This window comes from Alosa alosa, chromosome 18 (genome assembly GCF_017589495.1).
Source record: "Alosa alosa isolate M-15738 ecotype Scorff River chromosome 18, AALO_Geno_1.1, whole genome shotgun sequence".
Taxonomy (NCBI): Eukaryota; Metazoa; Chordata; class Actinopteri; order Clupeiformes; family Clupeidae; genus Alosa; species Alosa alosa.
The window spans coordinates 9365032-9391080 of NC_063206.1; the positions used below are offsets into that span (position 1 = coordinate 9365032).

Genomic DNA, 26049 nt, shown 5'->3' on the forward strand with positions numbered 1-26049 from the left:
GAAAGGGTTCTCAGTCCTTAAACAATGTTTAAAGGAAACCAATTAAAAGCTGATCAGATTCATCATTCATGTCTTGTTGACCTACAGTGCAACTATCATCTAATCAGTTGTTATTCATTTTGACATTACATTTATGTTTGTCAAGTTCTTTCAGTGAATCAAAGGTGAGGAATACGGCAGGTTTGTATGTTGGTTTGTAAAGTGGCTCTGGAGTGTAGAGTGACAGAGAGGACGTAGTTCTCCTGCTTAGCGATGCCATTTAATCACATCCATTGAACATATGCCTGCCAAGGGGGCTGTGCAAGATCTGTCTTCTTCGACTTATCTTGTGTTTTATGATAAGTGCTGTTCTAATGGATTTTTAAACAACAACCGTCGCTTTAATAACAATAAAAAACACCTTTTAGAGTGTGTCTTGGCCAAAGAGCCATTAAAATACAACAGATATTAAACTATATCTCTCATTCTCTGAGGAGACATTATTGTCACTTTGGAGCGACTGTGGCTCAGGAGGTAGAGGAGACATCCAGCAGCTGGAAGGTTGTGTATATATATATATTTTCTTTTCCTTTTTATATATATATATATATGCAGCGGTGAATCATCCTTCTTGAAAGGTGGCCAATTTTATCATCGAGCCTGTGGCTGAAAATAGGCCCGAACTGTGAGAGACTTTCACCCACGGTGTGTGTGCTCTCTCTGCAAGCCTGTGTGTTTGTCAGGCTTTGGCTCTGCGCTGCACTGCACTGCAGCACTGTGGGGTAGGCAGTGGTGAGGTGCTTGAAAAGGCCGGGTGACTGCTCAACAGACTATCTCACCGCGCATCGGGTGACCCAGACAAAATCAACTTCGCTCTTCTGAGGCCTCTCTAAACACCTGTGCATCAAGCTCTTCAGTGCAGAAATTGTTTTATGAGAGGCTGTGAGAAAGAAAAGAGTCGGCATGGAACGCCACACACACACACACACACACACACACACTCAGTCTTTCTCATACACAAAAACACACCAAAAAGATAGCAGCACATGACACTCGTGGACACTTGTGAACAAATGTAAGTCTTGTTTTGTACAAGCTTTAATAAGACTTAAATACATCTTGGATAAGTCATTTTTCTCAACAGCATTGTTAGAAATGGTTGTCACATAATGGAAGTGGCCTCTCACTGCCCTAGTCTCTTTTTCACACAGTCTCTCTGTCACTCTCTTTTTGTCCTCACTCTCTATTTCTCCGCTAGTCCTTCACTCAGATTATCTTTCATTGAGCTTCTCTCTCTCTTTCTCTCTAGTCTGTGTGTTGGTCTCTCAGCTCCTCTTTCGCCCTCCCTCCACCACTGTCTCTCTCTGACGGCCCGGGGCTACAGCTAAAAGCCCCAGTGGACTGGGTGGTTCCACTTGATGGGCTCTCGTCTGCTCAATCAGCCGGGCTAATGGAGGTTAGGGTTGTTTGTCATGCCTTCTGCCTGGGACCTGGTGGGCTTCCTGGAGCGTTTGGTTGCCGTGGAGGTGGTGGTGGTGGTGGTGGTGGTGGTGGGGGGGGGGAGGAGGAGCGCAGCAGGAAGGAATGCTGAGAGCGAACATCGGACAGAGACTAGACATCGCCACAGGAGGGGCTAGAGCCACCGTCAAGAGAGAGGGAGTGTGGGAGCAAGAGAGGGGGTGAGGTAAAGAGAAAAAGAGAGGGAGACAGGGAGGAGGTGGTGGTGTGGGAAAGAGAGAGAGAAAGAGAGAGAGGGAGAGAGAAAGAGAGATAGGGAAAGACGGTACCAGGTTGAGTGAGAGTCACACATTGAGTTAAAGAGAGAAAGACTGAGACAGGCTAAGGGAGTGTGAGGGAGTGAGTTAGAGAGAGAAAGTGAGAGAGAGGGAGGGGGAGAGAGAGAGAGATTAGAGGAGAAAACACAGAGGATCTACCCAGCTGGAGCAGTCACTCTCTCTCCTTCAAGTCATGGACCATGCCCGTGAGTCTGCTCTTACTTTCTATGTGTGTGTGTGTATGTGTGTTTTTGCTTGCATACGCTGTAGTCACTGGATACAACACTGTTTGCTTTAGCTAATGAAGTTTCCTACACACTGTGTTTAATACACACAGTACTTTCAGATCCAATTACCACTGCTAGCCACTATTGTTTTTAGATTTAGCACAATTTACCTCTAAGCTTTGCACTCAAGCCAGGCTCTTTTGAAAAACTGCAGCATCACCGCTTAAATGCCACAGGACCTTAAATGGTTGCCATTGAACACCAAAGCTGTCTTAAGCCTCTCGAGTCCTCTGACCACGATTGTGTCCAGATAGGAAAAGATCAAGTGTATTGCTTTCTCTCTGTCTCTGTAGTTACCAATGGAAACTCCCCAGGAAGAGACTTCAACTGTTGAATAAACAGCCTGTCCCCCAGTGATGGGGCAGAGTTACAGTCAGGCTATATTTGGTCCCTGTCATATGATGTGTTTAATTGGGTATGCCATGCGTTGCGAATGTCATAACATTTGTGGGAGAAGTGCCTATTAGTCCGGACCACTGTGATCTGACCTCACTGATGTGCGTCTTAAAGGGGGAGATGGTGAACGGGGTGCATTTGCAGGATACAGATGGTAACAAATGAAGTGTCTATTTTTTAGCATGGGTTTTAATGGGAACACACAGAGTAGAGGCTGTGGGATAAAGCACACAGTGAGGGGAGTGAGACTGAAGTCATTACAGAACTCTGGAGTCCCTGGAGTTACAGTAATATAAATAGAGCCTGGGCTGGTTCTCTTACACTGATTCAAATCTGTGTGTTTTAAACATAAGCTATGCCAGTGTGTGTGTGTGTGTGTGTGAGTGAGTGAAAGATGGGGGAGGAGTGAAGGACAGACTACTTGTGGAGTCCTGGATAAGCACAATAATTAACACACTGTGTCGTTAGAAAGTGAAATTGTCCCCTTGGCCTGAATTCAGCATGTGTTTTGCAATGTACTGTAAAATGCAAACCTTGGATTTGTTTAAAAGTGCTTTGTATAATCTATTTTCTGGTTAGGTATTTTGCATCGTCATCAAATCCCTGCGGTGTATGATATCTCAAAGGCTCTTAGTACTCTCTTTATGTTAGCTGGGACACAGGTTTAATGGAGAGAGAGTTAGAGATCAATACATAACTTTCAGAGTGGCTTTTCCGATGCTGAAAAACATGCTCTTGGTGTTACTATCAGACACTCCATAGTAGATGTGGGTATGAGGATATATATGGATCACACAGGGAGTCTCAAACTGCTCTAATGTTTTTGTGAAGTTGCTACATCATTTCCCATGGTTCTCATGACCTGGCATGTATCTTTTCCCCTGGAATCACATTACGCACGTTCATCTATGTTTTCCCTGGAGTCATGTGACCTAAATCTTTTACATTTAGGAAAAAGACTCTTTTTAATTTCCTCTTTATTAGTATGTGACAACAGCCTGTTCTGAATCATTGTTTAAACCGACTGATTATTATTTCAAAAAAGAGTGTGCACTGACTGTCAAGTTCCTGTGCGTCACATCTATAGGATCATTTGTTTGAAAAGTAGCCGACTCTGGGAGGTTTCAGGACCAAATCTACCCCAGATCCACTCTAGAACCTGCAGCTTTCTAGGATGCGTCCTTCTTCAATATACCAAAGCAGCCTTGTTTAAAAGTAGCGCACATAGCCCTCAGCTCACCAAGGTCTGCAAAAAACCTGATTTGTTAGTTCCGATCAGGGAATGATCAAAGGTTCTCTGCCGCAGGGTGTTAGGCCTAAAAAGTGCAGCCAGGACGTTTACTTGTGTCTGACTTTCAGTTCCATTTACTTGCCGTAAATAGCAACTAATGAAAAGCCTGCCTGTTTCCTGTTAAGATTTGCATGAGTTTGGTTTCTCATGGAGATGATGGACTGTCACCCATCATACATTCATGCACATGTACCGCTGCAGACGTTTATGCATGTGTACTGCTGCTGTTTGTAGGGAGTCAGGCCAGCTTCCCCTCTCTGGTGTCCAGTGCTGGTTCCTCGATCTCTTGCGCGCTCCCAGATGATAGGATCATTAGCCTCTGTTTCCCTGCACGATGTAACATAATGCTTTCAATTCTTCCTGCTACGTGCTATTATTAAATGTCCTAGATCTCCAAATAAGCGCCTCTGCTGGTTGGCGAAGAGAAAGAGAAAGCCCACTTACTGACAGGATGTCACCTATTGATCGACAGGGTTTGCAATTTACCGTGTTGTTCCCTGTTAATGGACAAATTACCTGCAGTCCTGCAAAATCCCACTCCACCTGGCCAGCATACGGAGGGTACATCTCCGTACAGTAGTTAGCAATTTTTGCCGACCATAAAAAACAAAACCATTCAAGGCCTATTTTTAGGGGGGTTGGGACAGGAAAGAGGGGTTAGTAAATAAGTCATCAAAGCAGCAGAGGAGCTCAAACGTCCCACTTAAACAATAATTACCCTGTTATCTATTTCTGCTGAGTAGGCCAGTTAATATTTGATAAGGGCCCTGTCTCTGTGTCGTCACTCTGCTTTATTTAGATGCCGAGTAACAGCTTCGACTGGGGCCCTTCTGGTTCTAAAGAACACTGTGAGTGCTTTTCACCAGATGCATCAGGTAGGATGCTTTTTTGTGATTTGCTGAAGCTCCACGCTGAGTCACTCACTGGCTCGGAAAGAGAGAAAACTGAAGCATACTAATACGGACATGACGCATCCACCTTTGGTACTGTGGGAGGGTGAGGGGAGAGAGGGGCCTGTTTCGGGAAGAAAGACATTAGGACTAACAGATTGCCTGTAGAGGGACAGATTGGAGGGGTGAGATGCAGGGGCTGGAAATTGATGAAGATGTGTAGTTGACTGGGAAGGGAGCTAAAAATCATCATCATCTCATCATCCAGTGGCATGTATGGGGGAACGAGATGAGGGGAGCTTGTTTCGGAAATCTGTAAACGAAATTAGGATGGACATATTGTCCCGAGCCCCTCTGTTTTTTAAGTGAATGGGACTGATGGGAGTGGGGGGTGAGCTTGCATGGCATCTGGTGAAGAATGGAGATAGACAGCAATGTTGCACAAAATGGTAGTGAGAGAGTCAGTAGTAGAATGAATGTTCTCAACCATCTTTCATCATAATTTTCTCTCCATGTGCACTTTCATGTGAGGTAGACTGATGGATTGTCTATCCCCCCCATAAGCCTTCCTGCCCCAAGGGAGTCTGGGGGAAGTAGACCTGACATGAATGTCTCCATTAAGCTGGCACTTAAAGAGTGCAGAATGCATGAATATAAGTGGTGCCATTTAGGCAGAGAACTTTTCGATGCATTCAGACTCATTTAACTTATAGCTTGTCGAAGCTCAGAGAAATATCTGCTAAGCACATCAGCTCTGTGTAGATAAGGGTTAAAACTGCTCTCGCAGTATCTCAGGTTGACAGAAAAATGTTTCCATGATGAGGTAGTTGAGATGAAGATAAGCAGAATGGCCACTCCACCATTAGGTGGCAGCACTCCACTCCAACCTGTGTGCTCGGTTCCGCGGTGAGGGGCGTGGGTGGCTCCTCTTGCAATGACTCAACACAAAGGCTCTCAGCTTATGGAAGTGTGTGGTGTCTGTCACTTGAATGTTTTGGTTGAGGATTTAAATAATAGTTGACTCAGAGGTCTTTCTGAAAAAACATGGATATATGAGGAGATGTAAGCCATAGAACAGCTGAAACTGACTGATGAACACATTAATGTGCGTACACACGAGGACTGGCGGGGGTGTCTAGATTCGCCCTGGCCTGCTTTTGAAGCCTGAATCTAGGAGGTATTTCAGACTCCCCATTGGAATGTTCAGTCATGTTATATTTTTGAAAGAACTGTTGGGATTATATGTCCCTACACAAATTAACTTCATTTGGTATTATGACTTGTTTGTGAAGAAAAATAAGAAATTGGTTTGCCTTCATTTTGAATGGTCAGTCACAGGCAATAACCTCAGAAAGTATACCCTGTATATCTACTATTCAGAGCGTTATTCAGCCATACACAACCATCTCAGCGACCATGTTCATTTCATTGATTTTCTATAGCACTCACTAAACACTAAAACAGAAGAAAAGGTTTTGTAGGAACTGTAGTTCACGTTTTGCTCTGTCAGCTGCGCATATCTAATTTTGTATTGGTTGCCACCGATCCATATCATAGCTTATAACCTTAAAGTTGACCAGACTTCAACTTTCTTTAGAAACGCTCACTGCCCAAAACGCGTTTGCGACGGTCTTGTGGGCAGTGGACTATCCCAACATTTGGGATTGTATCGAGATGAACAGCTCAACCACCAATCACACCAAGCTGTGGGTAGTTAGCTTACTAGTGAGTTGGCTGGTAATTATGTCGTAAAACACATGTCGTAATAATGATAGTTACATTTATATGCGTAAACACTATACACTACACTATAGCATATTTGCATACAGGCAATCTGAATGGCTGACATTTGCACTTGGGCTTGGAAAGTTTAAATTTTCTCACCTTCTGCCACAAGCAATGACAGGGAAATGATGTCAACAGGTCCCCACTCAATTTAGCAATGCATGACATCATCCATTCAAAGTGAATGCGAAGCGTTGACGCCGACACCCCATGTGACGCCTCCACCGCTCTTGGTGTGAACATACAATTAAGGAGGCATTATGACAGAGGACCACCTATCACCCTTTTTTTCCATTACTTGTTGGTTCATTACAGGAAAAAAAGTTGGTGTTGGTGATAAACACTTATTATGATTAAGCAAACTTGTATTTACCTTATGTGCTTGGGAAGTAACAGAATACAATGGGATCACACATTTAAAATACAAAATATGATTTATGCACTGTATGATTTAAATACAGTTACAAATTAAATGGGTAGTATTCAGAATACAGTTCCACTGATCAAAAGGGATTTCAATACAAATTCAAACACAAATTCAAATTGTTTTTAATCAAACCATGTAGTCTGTGTATCTTTCAGGTAGCTCCTTTGTCTTTCCATCTCTGTTTATATTATAGCCTAAATGAGAAAACACTCAGGAAATGTAAAATTAGTTTTGTTGTAGGCCAATAGGGCGTATATGCAGCCATCAAGTTTTAGGCCAGTATAGGTTCTTATTTATTGACAGTGTTCTGCAAAAAATGCATAGGCTATATCCTCCCCTTGTGCTGTTAAAATTCATTTGAAAAAATCTGTGTATACCTTGTCTTGGGTTTGGTAGTCTTTCATCCTATGTGCAGACAAAACATCTCTGTTGTAGGTTCTTTGACACAATGACATTAACAGTGTTTCATTACGCATAGGCTTATATATCAATCCATTCTCACTGTAAAGCAGGTCGTGGGTTATTGTTGACATTAGCTTTGGGTCTTACAATTCACATAACTGTTTTATCCACAATGTTGATGTAATCCAAAGTATTCCGAATACGCTACTCACTTTGAATAATCTATCAGAATATGTTACAAATGACATAATAATATTTTATAGACATACGTATTCTGTAATCTGTAGTGTAATACATTTTAAAAATAACCTACCCAACAACACTGTTTACACAGCGCCTTATATGCTAGTTAACAGTGATGTTAACTCAAGTGATGTTTTTATGAAATCATAATCTTGTTTGTGAGGAGATTATGGTATATTTTGCATGGCTTGTTAATAGTGTGACTAAAAATATGTAAACACATGTCAACCCTTCAATCTACCATTCTTGAACAACCAGCAGTTATGGGCTGGGTAAGGAAATGGCTGTTGAATATTGACCCCAGGATATTTCATATTATCTTTGCATGCAGCAAAAGCATAATGCCATGGGCACCGCATTGGGTACTGCTGTCACTCTGTGTGTGTGTGTGTGTGTGTGTGTGTGTGTGTAAGTAGTGTTATCTGCACCGACTGTGAAGCATGTGGCTCTTGGCGTTGGCTGAGAGAAGACAGGCATCTGTTTGACATCTGAGTGACATTTTGATGTGGTCACTGACTATTCCCCGAAAGCTTCAGCTGATACCCCTGTGGAGCTCTGACCTAAGGTCAATCTGATGGGCATTTTAAGGGAAGCTTTAATCTCTGGCCAGCTTCCGTCCTGTATGATGTATTGCTGATACATGCAAATGCTGTAGGTGTCAGAACTGACAAATGTCTAATGCTGTAATGTAAATATCATGTAAATATCATTGCAGAGCTTGTTAGGTATAAATAACCAGTTTAGTTCAGTGTCATTCATGCTGAATGAATCAGTAAGTCAGTATAGACTGTCCTTCAGTGATTATAATGTCAGATTAAGAGAGTTAGTAACTCCCCAATATGATGGATTAGACCCATAGATGATGTGTTGTCTGGAAATGCTGCATGCATGCTTTTAAGTCGCTAATGAGGTCCCGGCTGACGATTTTCACTCAGCAGCAGGTCTGTCTGTCAGTAAATGTTGAGAGCGAAGCCTGTGCTGCGTTGTGATAACTGGAAAAGCAAAGCGACGCGAGAGGAATTGGTCAGAGGAGGGGTGGGAGTGAGGTGTGGAGGAAGGGGCCTAGAGATGTGGATAAGGGCTGCGCCCGGCCTCTCTCCCCACAGAAAACAAGAAGCCCTTCCTGTTCTGAGACTGGACCCCACCCACCTGATCTGACTAAACCCCCTCCCAACATTGCCCCTCCCTGGGGTAGGTAAAAAAATCAAAGCAACTCAAAGTTAAACACTGATTATATGTTGTGTTTGTATGAAAGTATACAAATGCAAGTGTTGTATTTTAGTTCAAAAGATGTGATCAATTTATCGAAAATACCACATGCATAACAGACAACATAGGCCTACAGTAAATATAACCTATTCAATTGTCCGAATATAACAGTTCCTGGTCACTGTTGTACAAACAGTGTATAACAGTGACCCTACAAACGTGGAATTCTTCTTTATTAATTAGGAATTTGCAACATGTCTGTCCAAAAGGTTTTTCTGTGACAACTTGCCCAGTGTGAGCAGACAAATATGATCATGCTTTTAGCCTACTGTTACATAGGCAATGTGCCATTTTTACTGTAGGCCTACCTAGAATAAGCACTGTCGTAAATAGTCTGATGTTGCCTCATCATTCGTAGGCTACTACACTTGAGCAAAGAGACCTGTGCTCATATTTCAATGACTAGCAGCAAACTGCCGCAAGGAGGGGTTATAGTGACTTCCTCCCGTGACCTCTTTGACGAGCAGTCATCTGCGTATAGGAATGACAAGCATCTCAATACTAAGTTGCGGCGGTAACGATGGTTCTTGCCTGAAAGTTTGTAATAAGTTTTCGGAGCCGTTTACCGCTCTGTGGAAGAGGTGAAATGAGCCTTCAAACGAACCGACCGAGAGGACTTAACCGCCGAAGTTGTTTTGGGACCGCATGATTGTTGGTTTGGTGGTGGTCCATTGAAAGAAAGAAATGGGCCAGACGTCCGTCTCCACCTTGTCTCAAAACGCCAGTGGTGAGTTGTAGTTATGGGGGTAAAGTTTGGTGATTTGTTTCCAAACACACCGCTATTCTTTCTGCAAAGCCATTACGGAGGCGGACTAGAGACAAACTTAGGAAATCGATGCGTTTGTTGCCAGGCTGATATCAGAAATGCTTTAACATCGATCGATACCGTTTTACTAATGTTAACGTCTGATAGTGGTGCTCTGCTTTCCATAAGTCGACAGATGTCGTCTCGTGCGTTTATTCTTCCAAGGTCACAAAAAGTCGTCAAGCAACATAATGGCATAGCACAAAGTCTTAATATTATTCAGATTTATGTTTATTTAAGAATTTAAGATCATGTGTCGCCTAAGTGAATTCCAGTAGCCTAGGTTCACTCTGCAAATGTGTTCTTTTCAAATTGGTGGCATTCTTACTCCCTGGCATTCCTACTCGTAGTGTTTTTTTTAATCCAGATGTTCTATACCCAAAGACACAAGAAGTTCATTTCACTTGTAGCGTGATTAAACGACATCCAGACACTGTGGTTGACAAACATCCTTGTCTCGACTTCCTAATATTTACTCTGGGCCAACGACTGACAAACGCTGTTAGTTTTGCTGTTCTGTTTGGCAGACATGCAACAGCCTACATTCACTCTTCAACGGGACAGTCTCAAGTTAACCCGGAGTGTTTATTGCCTAGAAGAACATTTTACATGTATTCTGTTCACTTAAATCTTCAAAAGGGCTTCCCCAGTAGTCGGCCATACAGGTCTGCTATCTAATCTCTAAAGACCACTCAGAAGTTGTGCCATATAGTTTTACTTTGGATGGATTCAAACATGCATGGCATTTGCATTAAATAGGCTGCACTGTTGTTGGTTTAATAGGAGGCAGAATACATTTTATACAAGTAAATGACTACATGACTCCAGTATCACATTTCAAGTTGGACATCTATTCATAACAGGAAAGGGCCACGAGACTCGCCGTTAGTAGTTGCTCTAGTTTTCAACTCACAAGCCGAAAGTAGAATTAGTCATTCTCTGAGGTGGACCATTTTCAAACTTTCCAGAGAGTGGAGTTCACCCCGTCAGACGATGCCTGTTATGATGCCGACACAAGGATATTTCACGTGTGCTGGTGTCTTAGATTTACTCATACTGAATGATGTGAGGCCCATGACCACATACCTTCAGGAAAAGACAGCACGCCATTTTCTATTTCAAATATTCAGAATATTGTCAGAATGGGCTGTTGTTGACATGAATAAGTTCTTAATATAGTCAACATGTAACATTTTCTTACACTTGAATATTCCATCTTGTATATTATTCAGTTGTCCTCTAAACACCCATGTTATATGTATATGTAGTAGGCTACAATGATGGACAGTGTCTTCCTAAGGTACCTCCCATTCACATCACTCTTACCCTTCTCCTACAAGGAGACCTCTCCCTTGTTTCTCATAAACCAAATATTTTTCCTCTTGCTCTTACCACATAAAGAAAGACAATGGGAAAAACATGTGGCCATGGATGAAAAATGTGATTGGTGTGTGAATGTGTAGACCCCCCGCAGGGATCTGATTGGTTAAGTGCCACCTCAGATCGGTTATAAATATTCTAGAACAGAGCGTTACTCCAAACACCCCGTCTGTTTTTCATTACATCACTCTTTCTCCGTGACATCAGCTCCTCATGTGTTCCGAATGGTTTTGCGATGCTCAGCAGGCTGGCACCTCAGCCGGGGCCTCTGTTTTTCTGCTCTAGACAGCTGGAATTTCTGTGTAGGCTGTGCAAGACATCATGACTTGTGCATTTGCCTCAAATTACTTTTTTTCATAGGTCAAAGTTATGTTTGCCTTCAGTGTATGAGGGGGTATTATACTCTTCTGCACAGCTCTGTAAATGTGTTCTATTCATGTAGTCTATACATTCTGTTATAGGCAGAAACGTTCCTGTGACGTATATTGTCATGTGGTTTTAATGTAAGACGTGGTTTCAGAAACTATGAAGGCATACATTGCAAAAAAATAGTATACTGTGTCAAAAGCAGAACTACAGACTGCACAGTTTTGTTATAGGCTATGTCTAAGAAACCTGCAAGATGCAGTGTGTTCTATTAACAAAAGTGTTTTATTGTATTCATAATTGCATTGTATGTTTTCATTAGTGTGTAATTCTCTATGAATTGTGTTTTCGTTAGCGTAGTATGATCCCGTCATAGGAAGTGGATCTCCTGGCTTCTAAATGACAGATGGCATAGAAAATGTGACTAAGAAAAGACTAGGTTAAGAAATTATAAATTGAACCAATAAATGTTTTACACTTGGTTAATTTTACATCTATCTTTTTTGTGTAAACTTTTGACAAAATACGTGCCTTTTACATTATTTCCACATATTACCATGTAAGACATGTGCCATTAACTAGCAGGCTGGTCCAGTGGTTACGAAACCTTTCCTCATTAGCTGACCAATAACATGTAGCCGGGCCAGCATAATTTATTCAGCGTCCTTTGAGTGCTGCCAGATTAAATAGGCTGTTTTAGCCAGCTTTTGGCTCATTAAACTGAGATGGTTTGAGTGCATTATTCAGCCTAAAATCACAAGGAAAGAGTCTAAAAACATCCTCTATGAAACCTGATGAAGGGTGCTAATAGGTGATATGTTTGTTGAGAGGCTCTTAGCATCAAGTGTGACTGAATCACTTCCCTTTCAGATGTGAAACACTGTAAAAGGGACAGTGTGTTTTCCCCTTGCAGAGGTGAGTAAGGTGGGCCATAATTGATTTTGGCAGATTGAATTTAGCCTAGAGCTACCTCCTAACTGAGTTTATTTAAGTTTGTTCTTATGACTACAACAGCATTGATTGTGTCGACTCTACCTTCATGCTGGTTGGGCTCTTAGCAGGATATGCTTGTGTATTTTCCTGTCATTTGTTTCAAGTAACCTCTAAAATGGCCCCATTGTTTCTTGATTGTGTTGACATGGAAATGAAACCCTAAGATGGGAAGCTGGATAAACTGATCTTTTTTTTTTTGGAAGTTTTTATTTATTAATTTTATCATTTATTTCAGTTTTCTTGACGGTGTAGTGGAACACCATGACGTAAAATTTGTAATGCAGAGAGCATTCATATTAGCATTTCCGTCTTTAATAAGGTGTTTTATTATGGGTAAATACATTGTGGGTAAATGAAATTAACCATTTGTTTGGGTGACCTCATTGTTCTTTGGAACTCCCCAATGACTGTTTCAGCTGTCTCATCTTGAACGTCAGACGAATGGCACTTGATGTGCAGAAAAATGTGGCCACATCAGGCCATTTGAAAATAACGCACACCTCATACTTGTCTTCACTGGGCTGTGTGTCATGTTATTAAGAAACTTTAAGGAGGTGAATGTTCAGTTAATGTTGATGAGGTACATTTGATAATGAGGTGAGTGTTCAGTTAAGACTGACTGACCTAAGCGCAAACCCATTCAAAGCACCACACTGTACATAAAAACTACACTGCACAAACAGGTACAAATATTACATTTGTATCATCACAAAGCTGTTCCCCCAGTCAGTCATTTTGTATTATTGAACCACATGTTGTTTCTTACAGCCATTCTTCGCTGTACCCGTCCAGCCAGCAGCCACTTGGCTGCCTTCTCTGGAAGGACTTCCTTCCTCTTTATGAAGTCAGCACTTAATCTTACAAAGCTTAAAGGGGCTTTTCATGCTGCTTTTCATGCTGCTTATGCTCTGGAGGCACCTGTATTCAGCAGATAATGTGATTAAAGGATGGCATGGATGGCATGTTTACTGAAGATGGTTGTGTTTGAATGAATGATGATCTAAAATGCCAGTGCGCTCACATGGTTGTCACAGTGTTCCACTGTGGGTCGAATTTAACCATGTTGCCATTTTGGTCATGTGGAGAGCTCACATGGGGGCGTTGGGTATGTTATGTGAGAGGTAGTGAGCCCTCGCAGGGACCCATGGCTCTGTTCGTCATTTCCTCCTCAGGCTCTCTTCTCAAAAGATCAGATGTGGTCCTTGGGGAGCATCTGTGCTCAGCTGCCGTGGGTGGAAGAAAGCATCACTCAGGAAGTCAAAAGCACTCCGCTATTAATAATCCCTATGGCAGTCCGACTTCCCCCCTCAGCGGACCAATGATATTGGGGGTCATTGGCTCCATGGGGAGCAGAGCCTGGTGCCATTCTCAGGCCACTGGTAGGCAGACAGGGGGACCCCGTGGGTCCGCAGGGGCCTGTGCTTCTCCATCACTCACGCTGGACTGCTAATGAAATCCGTCATGTGACTGTTGAGATTGTTTGCCAGGTGTGGGCCTTAGCGGAAGTGTGTGAATGATGCTAGTTTGGATTACATAATGGAGTCTTGACGCAGTTGAGTTGATGTTGATGATGCAGATGGGGTAGATTGAATTTTTTATTTCAAAAGGCCTTCTCTGCGTGTGTGAAATAGCGAGTGGAGTGTGATAATTGCAAAAAAAACTGTTGAATAATTTTCATCACCTTCTCTGGCCTCTTTGAAGAATAATTGCATCTTGTTCTTTTTTGGAAAGTGTAATTGAAAAAGATAGTGATTTGTAGCGTTGCATTTAATGGCAGTTCCCTTAACTGCAGTTTCCCTTCAAAGTAATCTCTAGGATGTTATTATCGTCTTCCTCTTCAGAAACACTTAGCGTCCATAGGCCACTAGCTTTAAGTCAGTTGGAGCTCAGATCAGGGGGTTTGTCATCATTAGCAGCATAATCTATGGGCCAATGGGAAGTCCTGCCAAGACATGACGTAATCTTGCATCATGTTATGAACTTTGGTGTCAATACAATTACCAAAACAGAGTTGGATAGCAAGTGAAGTCTGTTCTTGGCCTGCTTCAAAACACTTGAAGTAAGCTCTCCTCAATATTATATCAATTTCCATTTATTCTTGTGGCCGACATCCTAAGGGACTAAAAATAAATAAAATACATTTTCAAGTTTTGTAAGTGGTGTTTTGAAGAAGGACCTGTTCTTTCCTGCTTACCTGAATATAAAGTATCCTCTTTGGGCAATAGTTTAGTGTAAATCAGCCATTTACAAGCACATCAGAACAAGAAAAGTGTTTCAAGAGCAATTTGTTTTTTTCTAGTACTATGTGAGCTTTGAAGCCTGCAGACTATAAAACCATAATCAGCGATAAATTATATACTTTATTAGCGGTGAGAGAGTAACTCACAATGTGATACTTGTGAACTGTTGATTTGTCAACGGCACAGTGATTCTACAATACCTGTCAAAACAGACTCCGTTGTCTTGACAATCAATGTTCAATGTTACATACCATACCCCTAGATCTTATAGATGTTATAGAATTGTCTGCACCCCCTCCAGCACACCCCAGATGGCTGATGTTGAGTCTTCATATAATAAATATTTGCCTGGTTGGCTTCACATTCCATCAGACAATCTTAGAGCTATTTTTATATCAGTGTAATGTAGGTTGTTATTTGATAGTTTGCTGATATAACATGATTGCTTTTGGATATTAGATCTGTGATCAATCTTGTCTTGTCTGGTTGTGTTTGTTTATGGTTGGTTTGCTTCTGTCAGCTGTATTTACCACGAGGGAAAAGCCACACCTTGCCACTTCCTCTCTGCCAGATTTCTCTATAATATCCTTGTCTCTTCAGACGGCAGCGCTGAAAGCCTGTTAACTCTAGCTGAGCAGTCAGAGCCCAAACATACTGTATGTGCAGTCCTACCCTTGGTTATAGTTGGTGTTTTGGTGAACATAAGAATATTGCTGAAAAGTGTAGGGGAGAGAGAGAGTGGAAACAAACCTGCAGAGTCCAATAAAAGCAATCAGACAATCATTAGATGCAGCCTCAGTGCCTGCATCTCCCAACGTCTGCCATTTGTATACACATAAGCAACAGCAGAGTGGTTTTCATTTCACCTCCTCTCACTGAATCAGACAGAGAGAGGAAAGTGGGCCAATATATTTGTTTTAGAATACTGGGTGGATAAGAAAGTGTTCTTTTAAATATATTAGTCCTATGCAACAGGCCTGCTACCATCAGAGCATAGTGGAAAAAAGACTGCGGCTAGGACTGAAGCATCGGTCTTATTTTCCACCTCTGTGTGTCTAACCAATTACACCACATAATATCCTTTATGACCAGTAGTGAGGTCACTGGTTTGTCTCCCTGTTGTGCCATTGCCCTGCCTACATTGTTGTTGTTATTGATTTTTTTTTTCTTTTTTTCCTTATTTGATGAGTCATTCTCTGTTCCTTTGCAGTTGATGGACTGGAAAAAGCTTCCCTGGCGAACTGTGATGTGGTGGTGGGGGGCACTCAGGCTCCACAGCTGAAGCAGAAAGGCAAGCTCTCCACCCTGGGCAAAATCTTCAAGCCCTGGAAGTGGCGCAAGAAGAGAACCAGTGAAAAGTTCCAGGATCTCTCAAAAGGTAGGCCTAGGAAAGAAAGCACCTTTTTATGATTTAGCTGCATAAATGTTTACAGGTTTTAAATGAGAATTACCAGACTCTGACAAGAACACATCAGTATGGCATCAGTAACATCAGTATACCTGTTTGCAAACACTACCAAATTGCATGGAACTTCATTTAATTATTTTGTAATTGTCTATCTATGCCTTGAGGTGTTTGCTGTAATTTTGAGGAACCCAATGCGATTTTACACAGGCTCATGAAATAGGCTAGAGGGGTATTTTCAAATGCATCAATGACCGTTTCTTAATGGTTTTTTTTAGTGAGTTAAATATTTACATCTTTTTCAAAGCTGGTCTTTGGTAGGCTACCATTCTCAGTGGCAAACTCGATTTTTTCAGTATTTTGCCACCTATAAGCACAGTTGTCAGGATATGTTGCAATTGCTAGATTTAGCAACTTTTCACTTGCCTGCTCAAGCAACAGGGAAATCACATCTAGGGACCAATCTGAAGACTGGAGCATCAGAATAAAATAGCCTTTCCCGATCTGTGAATAATGTCATAACTTGCCTTTCTTTTGCGCTCATCTCATGAACACTCTATATGTATAGAAAACTATGGGCATATGAGTAATAAAAGAAAATAAGCGTAAATAAACATGAAATAAATATCCTCTGTATGCAAAATATATAGACTAGCTGTTTGTTGTTCAGTGAATAGTGTAGATGTAGATGTATTGTATACTTGCAATGCAGCCGCTGTGTTTCCACTGGAGCGTTAACTGTGTTGTAACGGCATCTTTTATTATATGCTGCTCTTTACATCTTCACTCTGACAATGAATATCTTGTTTTCCCAATGATAACAATAACAATTTTAACTCGCATAAATCCTTCTTTATCGTAACATGCTGATTCACTAGGTGCAACACCCAACCGGGTCGGTGTAGACCCTAATTACATTAACAATAGCGGCAGGTTCAAACACACCTGGCTCCACCGGACACAAACAAGCCGTGTGTTAAAAGAGCCTATTGATATTAAAATGAATGTCATTCCAAAAATGCAACAGTAAGAGTAGTAGGATAGAATTTTCTTCTGGTGAGATACTGTATCTTTAATGTATCTTCTGGTGTTATGACTGCCCAAACAAAATGGGCACAGATGCTTGGAAATGTCCTTTGTTTTGACACACTGGCTCTGTGAGCGATGCCATATGGCGTGAGGTCTATCACTGTGATGACAGCCGTAACTCAGCCAGGCATAGTGTGAATTGGGTGGGGCATTTTGTCATCTGTGGTGTTCACACTGTGTTTGATAACTGCCCATTCACAGCAGTTGCATAGTGCTGTCAATAAGTATCTATACTGTTTGTGGCCAGATCATATGTCTGTGTCCTGAAATGTTTTTGTAACACATGATCCATCTGCAGTTTAAAAGATATCATGTGCTCCCTTTTTCACTCCCAGATTCACACTTACCCTTGAAAAGCATTTTTCAATAACTTTGAATATTCTCTCGAGAGCGTATTTCTAGATGGGAACATAACCTGAGGGCTTCGTCTGATTTTAGTGGTCACGCTAACAAATCGACATGGGTTATTTATATCTAGCAGAGCCTATTATACATGGCACAGAAGCAGCCCTCTTTGTCCTTTTGTAATGTATTCTGGTGCTAGAGTCTATATTGCCCTACGCCAAAACACCAGCCATAAGCCCCTTAAACAAAAGGTTGATGGCAGGCAGCATAATACTGCATGTATCTTCATCAGACACTGAGGGCAGTGGGTTTTTCTTGATTATGACTATAATTATTTCAGTTATTTTGAGAGCTCCCCTCATTACTGTTGAAAAGCCCCCATATGGTTTGAAGGAGAATATTGTCTTTATTTTTGCCATTCATGCTATCTGTCTCCGTGTCCCTGAAATAACCCAACGCCTCATTTGACCCAATATGTGAGTTAAGCGCACTGCTGCTCAATATCCAGAGTCTCAGCCCCTCTGTCACTCTCAGTGACAGTGGCGAGTGTGCTATCATTAATATCTCCTCCTATTTGTCACCACCACGCAATTTGTTCTAAGAATGGATGCTTCTGCCTTAGCACAGCTATAATTTCCTGTGTAACTGTCAGATTCTGGCGGAGAAGGTGTGTGTGTGTGTGCAGGGTGTGAAACAGTGATTAATGTCTCTTTTGTTGCTCCCCATTTGTAGTTCTGGAGAGGAAAATCTCCACAAGACAAAGCCGGGAAGAGCTGATAAGACGTGGCGTCCTCATTCCTGATCAAGGTGAGGAAAAAAAAGTAACAAATAACTTTTTTTTTGTTCCTTTAATGTGGCTTCCTGTAGCTCGTTACAAGTCCAAGGCATGTGAACTTAATGGTAGGAACAGTGTCATCCATTGTTCATAGTTTCTGTTCCACTGATAAGTAAAGGTTGAGGTCCAGCGAATACTCTTCCTGATAAATCAAGGCAAGTGTTGTGTATACAACCCGCAACAAATTCAAATTCGCTTTGGACAAGTGTTTGCCAAATCCCATAACCATAACCATAACCAAAACAACCCAGTTGTTTTTTTCACGGAGCCTATGTGCATTGCTTATGAGCATATTTTACTTAGATTAGATTAGATTAGATTAGATTCAACTTTACTGTCATTGTGCATAGTACAAGTACAAAGACAACGAAATTTGACATAGAATCAGCTGACAGTTGAAACACCAGTAAATATCTTCAACATTTAAACACCGTGTTAACGTGTTTAATAACACCGTTAACAACATTTGAAACACTGTCTTTTTCCCTCATACTTGGCATGATTGGAGAGAAGATGCTCCTTACCCTCTTAGGATTTCAGTTTGCATTTTTTTACAGGCATAGTTTATAACAAGGGATGTTCCTAAAAGATTTCATAATCACTGATTGCTGTTTTAATACAATATATCACGTTATAGTCTGTACTACTTTCCCCTGGGAGTCAGCCTCCAAGCAGACTATGCGTGCGTGTCCACACTCCCCAACTGTGTGCGTGTGTGTCCACAGCCTTGTTCCCCATGGCGATCTGAAAATGTGCGACCGTGGAGAAAGCAGTTTTCATCATTGCTACTGATAAAACAGTGTTTTCTGTTGCATGAAGCACAGCACAAAAAGGTGCACAAATGCCCTAGAAGGAGGGCGCTCTAATTAGGTCCGTACAGAGGGCTTGAAAACCAGACTGAGAGGCTGAAATCCAGACGAATGGTCACCCTACCAGCGCACTGCGCAAGACATAGTATATCCAAAATCTCTTTGCATTAGCCCCATTTCCATTACGCTGTGACCAATCACAGCACTGCAAGGCAGATGAATGGGGTTTGCTTCGCAGCTGTCTATCTGAGGTTGATTAACTGGACTCCTGACGCTGACAAGTAGATACATCATGCGATTTCGTAAGTGTGAAAAGCAAGGCTCTTCCTGCAAGTGAAAGCAAAAGAGTGCAAATAAGCAAAACAAGTTCATTAAGAATTCCTTAGATTTGATTAATCTTTAAAATGCTATACTTAGCTAAAATCGCTGCACTATAATTTAGCTTGTAAGCTTTAGCAGTTTATTTGAATGTCATGTTTCCCACAGATAATATCCTATGTGAAATAGGCCTACTGTCCCTGAAATGTTCAATTCACACCCTAAAGGCTCTTTACATTTGGTAGGCCTACTACAGTTTTTTTTTTATCCAGTAGCCCATGTCGTGGTCCACTTTGATCACAGAATTAAAAATGAATTTACCCACACTTTTTTTTACATCAGTGTATATGTTCTTTTTCACAGATGATGCAGTGGCATCTGAGACTCTTAATGGCCATGCCATGCCAAGTGTGACCATCGAGGAGGTTAAAGTCGACATTGAGGCATTAGAGACACCCAGTGACGAAAAAGCTGAGCCGGAGGCCAATGGTGATGAGAGAGCAGGTAACGTTGACACCATCGGTGCAATTTTCAAACAGATTTTCAAGTTTGAAGGACAATAAAGGTACACAACTCTCCAAATGTATAAGTACTGTTTGGATTGGCTGTGTAAGCCATTGTGTCCATAGCTACATCTATGTCATGATTAGTAAATGCTGAAGGCATTATAAAGCAACACTAATATTATAATAACCTATTAAAATGGCCTAACATGGATAACTCATGGATGTTTACACCATTACATTTGCTGTCAGTACAGATTGTAGTGTTTTACCATTCATCTCATGATCCATCAACCTCTGAACCATCTGCATTCATGACTGATAAGTCTGATCACTCCTCTGGATATCTGCAATGAGAAGCCAAATCCCTTTTCAATTCATGAGATTACAAACTCGAGCCAACTGTGTGTACGGCTCCCCCGCTGTTCCCTAGTGAAGATTTTAGTTGGCACAGTACAAAGAAATTAATCTGCACTTCAGTCACTCTGAAGTGAAATGAAATGCAAATTTTTGCTAGTTATATAATCTTTCTCTTTTCTCTTTTCTTTGCTTCTTCACTTTACTTCAGGCTTAGTTCTTGTCAGGGGGTGCACGACTGAGCTCAAAACCAAACACAACTGCAGCTGGGCCACATGCTCTTGGCACCTCAAATGCAGAGCAGTCGTGGAGCTGATGCTCTATTGTGTGTTTCCATAGAAATCTGATTGAGTGACACATAAACAAAGTGGTGTTCTTCATGCAAGACTATCAGAAAAGTGCCAAGTGAACAGCATACTTTATAAAGACTGCCACTGTCCGTTTGGCTCTTTGAAGGCCTGGCAGGAACTGAAAGTCATTGGTATTCTACAGTTAGTCCAGTTAGTCCATACTTCCATACTGAAGGAAAAAGTGTGTGGAACAGAGTATTTTATGGTTTCTATGGTCAGTATATAGTGAAGAATGCAGTCATTTGTCATTATACCCCCCTCTTAAACCCAGAGGAGAGCTTTAGTGAATAATAATGACTGTTTAGTTGGCCAGGCAGCACTTCTCTTGAGATGATTACATTGCCACTTTGCCAAGCTTTGAGATGAAAACGATTTGGCATAGCTTGTTGATGCAGCTTGGAAAAACAGTGAATTTATCTTTCGGCCCCTGTAGACCAGATTGTGTCCTTATGTCTCAAGGCAAGTTCCTTAAGTCCCTCTGCTAAAGGGCTTCATCAAAAACAAATGTGTGCAGCCAGGAGAACATCACATTCTGGTCTGCATCTACTAGATTCAAGTTCCCCTTGCCTCTTTTTAGATCAGGTTTTGACAAACCACAGGTTTTCCCTGAACATTTCAGACTAGACGTCGATGTCGGCTTCCTTCACCTGATCTCTGTGTGTTTCTAAAAACTTGGTCAATTCCAGATATGGGTGCCGTGCCCCCTCTCTGTACCCCCCCCAAAGAAAAGAGTGAGCCTAAGGCCAACCCGAAGGGACCTCAGTCCAGAACACGAGACCCCCTCGCTAAAAAACACCCAAGCGCTCCTCCCAAGTTGTCTGGGGGAGCGGGAGCGACTGGGAGACGGGGGGACGGGCAGGGGGTTGTTAAAAAGCTTCCCAAAACCACATCAAGGCAGGGCTCCACTGCACCACCCAAACAAACCCCTCGAAACACTAACACGCGCGGGAATGGTGAGTACTCGCAGGTTTGGCTAGGCTAATGTCATGTCTGCATGTGGATGTCCCCCTGCATGAGTCATGAGGCACCTTGTCCCATGTGATCGTGTCATCCTCAGCCTCTTAGAGCTGTCCATCTGTCGCCCATCAGATCATATGTCAGAGAGAATTACTGAGTCACTGACTGGTATGTATCAGGATAAAATTAATTGGATTAGTGTTTGTGCTGCTCTCTAACAGATGGATTCTCTTAATACACTAGCTATTTTTGCAAGTTTAGCCCTTTCCAACGCAGCCCTTGAAATATATTGTTGGTTACTGAAGGTACTGCTTTCCAGGCTTTGTACATTTATTCAAAATGAAATCTGTGGCACACAGGTTTACTCAACATCAGGCAGGCCCGGTAGGAAGATCTTGGAACGGATGTGAAGAAATTGTGAATAGTTAATACTGTGACAGCCCAGTTCATTCCCACTTCTCCTTTTGACAAAATAAAAACCCTGTGGTTTACTGGACAAGTCGATGCTCTGCCTTCCTGTAAGATCCTCTGTCTCTTGTGTTTGTGCTCTCCTTGGTATGGTCGAGTGCATGATATCTTTATATGGACCTACTTCACGTTTCCTTTACTCAGCTTGGGTTCTGTGTTCTCCCAGTGGTGTGCCCCTTGAAACTGAAAATAAAGAAAAACGCTTTCTGCTGTTGGTGATTTTGTGCATGTGTGGTCATTTTGACAACCATAAAATCCTCTTGTTTTACTGCCAAGAAACTTTGACACCGATGACTGATGACATTTTCCTTATCAAAGGTCGTAAGTCTCATAACATTTTTTTATTTCCTCATATTGTATAAGGTAAAACCCTAGCTGGGTTTCAAGCTCCTCCTTTGGCTGTGTTGAGAATGCACTACAATTGCAGAGCCCTCTACTGCACCACGCAACCCCCTCCCCTCCCCCCCCGGCCTTTTTGCATCCGTTCTAACAGATTTACTTTTATGCTCTAACTCTTACTTTTTCCCAATCTTTTTAGCCAAGTCAGCGAATCAGAAGAAGACAGGGGCTACATCCAAGGGCAGCTCTCAGCCGTCTCATTCATCTACATTAACTGCCAAGGCAAAGACTGCTAAAGAGAAAGGAGCGGAACAATCCGGAACAGCTGAGAGTAAATCTGGCAAGAAAAGAGACCCCTCCCGATCACCCAGAGCGCCCAAGGCCTCAGTTGAAACGGAGAGCTCAGCCTCTGAGGACTCTGGGAATGGAAAAATTGACCAAAAGCAGGTGTCCTCCAGCGCAAAGGAAGGACCTCTGCAGGACAATACAACAGAGGCGGGAGGGGATAAGAAGGGTGAGACGGTGACAACAACAGATGAACTTGAACAGAAGATGGTTGGCCTTGTCACCGAGGAAACATCTTTCAGCGAACCCCAGAACGAGACTTTCTCTGACTGCCTGGAGAAACCAGTGAGCACAAAACAAAATGGCTACCCCGAGAATGCCACCAACCACACACCAGAAAATAAACAAAGGTAAGCCAGGTCTCAGTTTTAGTTGACTGTATTTGATTAGGAAGTTCCCACGATAGACCTTATTTACTGCCAAACCCTCTGTGGTCAGCTCAGCTTAAATGGTGTTATTGAACCAAAGTCCTTTTGCGCAAGTCCCTCCACTCGGCGGCCATATTGCAACACTTTATGGGCAAATATTTTGGCAGAAATGCGCATGTGCAAGGCTTCACGGCACCAATCTTGCTCCAGCGGCGAGATCACAACACATGATTGGCACAATGTCTTTACAACACACCACATGATAGGCTCAATGTATTGTACAGCACACGAGTGCTGTGTCTCCTCATTAGAAAGTCTCTGAAAGAAAGAGACAGCAAATCAAGTCACACAATTTACTACTTTTTGCAGCATTTTGCTACACTTTGAGGCACTCTTTTATAGTCAACTACTTGTAGTATCATCTTCAAATTAATTTTGGTGGTAGAAGCCTCTAAAGTCATGTAAAGGACATATACACACATCTGTCTTTCAAATCCCCAGTTGGTTGAAATGTGATCTAACTAGTTTGCTCCTTGCTCCTTTTGAACCCAGTGAGAGAGTGACTCCATGTGTCTGATATTTGTCAGTTAACGTCATGAAATGAAGTTGCCCCACAACAATTTTTGGATAGAATAAATCACATCTCTTAAGATGAGAGATGAGATAAGGACACAGCCAGAAAGGCTGCATGACAGAGCAAACAGATTTAATCCGTGTTGTCTTTTTCTTAAGCAGAGTTTTGCTTTGAGTGTTGTTGATCTTTGAGATACTTCAGAGCCCAAACTTCTGTCTCTCTCTCTCTGTTAATGAAAGGGTTGTGATGTTCCTGCTTACTTCTACAGAGTGGATGTGTCATTATTAAGCAGCTGTGTATACTTTGAAGAGATCTTAATGTCACCAGAAACTATGCTGTATTTAATTGGCTGTTTCTGTATGGAGCAAAGGAGATGAGTTATTGCCTGCAAATTATAGGATCACTGCATAACATATTGCCCTCCAGAAAGTGTTATTGTCAACATTGCTGTTAAGTGTTAAAAGCGTCAACAATAGGTCTTGGCATTGGTGAGTCACACTATTTGTCATCTTGTGCAGTTCACAGTTCTCAAACTCACTGATTTTGAATAGTGTAAATAACTCTTCTGTTTCATGTTACCCTTTTCAAGCATTGCAATTGCATTGTAAGCATTGTAGTGTCAGTCAGTAAGCCTGACATCATAGTACATTCTTTAGAAAGGCACTATATACCTGTTGTGTAGCTCTCGCTTGGTTTTGAGCAGCATGGCCCATCTTGTCTTATTACTTTTCTGTTGATGAAGCACTTCAGCATGACTGTTTTATATTTGCCTATTGCAAGATATTGTGTTGGGATTTGTTCAAAGACTAATGAGTTGGTTCAGTTGCCAAACATGAGTCTTCACCTCATATTTACAAAAACACATTTAACCTCCATGAGCTCACAAGACTTTAAAAATGTTGTGTGAACTGCAGAACACATGGCAGTAAGACAAATAAGTATGAATAAGTATGCAATACTTTAGGTTCTCTGTTGTTTTTCTTAGAAGTTGTGAGGAAGGTGAGAGACCACAGACAGTGAACGTGGACAACCCTGAGGTGACGATCATCCCCAGAGACAACAATCACAGAGATAGCCAATCTACAGACTCGGATGACTCAGATGGGCCAATTCTCTACAAAGACGATGAGGAGGAGGAAGATGATGAAGAAGATGAATACACTTCTAGTTTGTATTTACCAATTATTTCTGTAGGAATGCTAAATTTCCACTTGCTTTGGTTTCATACTGCGTGTGTTTAAGAACAGACGGTTTTCAGATGTAGTGCTGTTAAAAAAAAAAAAAAAAAAAAATATTGAGTAAGTGTATCATCTGGCAGCATTGCATAGGAGCTTCTTTCACTTTTAGTTGCTGTGTCTGGTTGTGTCTTAAAGTCAAACTTAGGCCAGTTCCTCTTGGGCGGATTTCTCTTTTGAATTTCTCTCCGCACACCCCTCGTTCCTGTAAAAGCCCTCACTTCCTGTCTCCCTTCCCAGCACCGTCCCACACCCCATTAACGGTCCTTATGGAAACAGTGTGCAAAGAGAAAGAGTAGATGGAGAGAGAGAAGGAGGGAGGCGGGAAATGGTGGGCTGTTGAGAGACAGAGACTAACTGTACTTGAAAGAGAAGGATGAAGCATTTAACAGAAGTAAAAGTGGAGGGAGCAGAAGAGAGTGAGCCTTAAAGAGACTGTGTGTGTGTGTGTGTGTGTGGGGGGTTAACAGTCATAGTATATGAAAGAAAGATGGAGGAATGAAGAAAAGGAAGAGAAAGTGAGAGAGGGATGTTGTGAAAGAGAGAGAGAGAGAGAGAAGAGATGGAAAGAGAGAGCAAGGCTTTCCTCCCTCACAGTAACGGTAATGTTTGTTCCATAGATTCCCTTGCCTGTAAAATCAAGAGGCGGGACACGCTGGCCATTAAGCTGGGCAACAGGCCCAGCAAGAGGGAGCTGGAGGAGAAGAACATCCTGCCCCGCTCCTCTGAGACGGAGAGGCAGGAGCTGTGGCAGCAGATCGGCAGCAAGCTGGTCAGGTGAGGCTCTGCTGAAGGATTCGGACCTGTCCATCCATCATGGCACCCATCCAACTAGCCATCCAATCCTTCTATATATTCAGTGTGACTTGCTTGGTCTTGAGTGATTGGTGTGGATTCATATCCATATTCATATCTGTATCCATCTGTCCAACACATTCATCTCTCACTCTCTGCATCCATCCATCAGCACATTCATTCACCCGATCCACACTAGCAGCCTGATTGGTCCACTGTAATGTCGTAGTGGCATGAGAATGCAGGCCTAGACGAGTCTCAAGCTGCAATCACAATCACTCTTGCCATGGCACACTAACCTTAGTCACACTCTAAGACTCAAGCTCGAGAGCCTCACACAGTTATATATCAGTACTTCTCACATTGATTTCAGTAACTTCCTCTTGCTTATTAGCTTAGTACATTCAGTCAAAAGTCACTTCAGTGGGG

General features: G+C 42.1%; 1 protein-coding gene across 5 annotated transcripts in view; it reads left to right on the top strand.

The window, feature by feature from the left end:
* The window catches only part of phactr2 (phosphatase and actin regulator 2), a 42149-nt gene that overhangs the window by 7903 nt on the left and 8197 nt on the right, over nt 1–26049 (top strand). The window contains exons 1-8 of one of the 5 annotated variants that reach the window (XM_048269809.1): nt 1693–1960; nt 15739–15906; nt 18100–18174; nt 19693–19833; nt 21226–21492; nt 22503–22998; nt 24576–24757; nt 25446–25602. In XM_048269809.1, coding sequence (XP_048125766.1) covers nt 1948–1960; nt 15739–15906; nt 18100–18174; nt 19693–19833; nt 21226–21492; nt 22503–22998; nt 24576–24757; nt 25446–25602 — 1499 coding nt within the window. In that variant the 5' untranslated portion in view covers nt 1693–1947. Of the gene's footprint in view, nt 1–1692; nt 1961–9145; nt 9472–15738; nt 15907–18099; nt 18175–19692; nt 19834–21225; nt 21493–22502; nt 22999–24575; nt 24758–25445; nt 25603–26049 lie in introns of those variants that run through there. The other 4 variants (XM_048269808.1, XM_048269807.1, XM_048269806.1 and 1 more) reach the window with 4 other exon arrangements.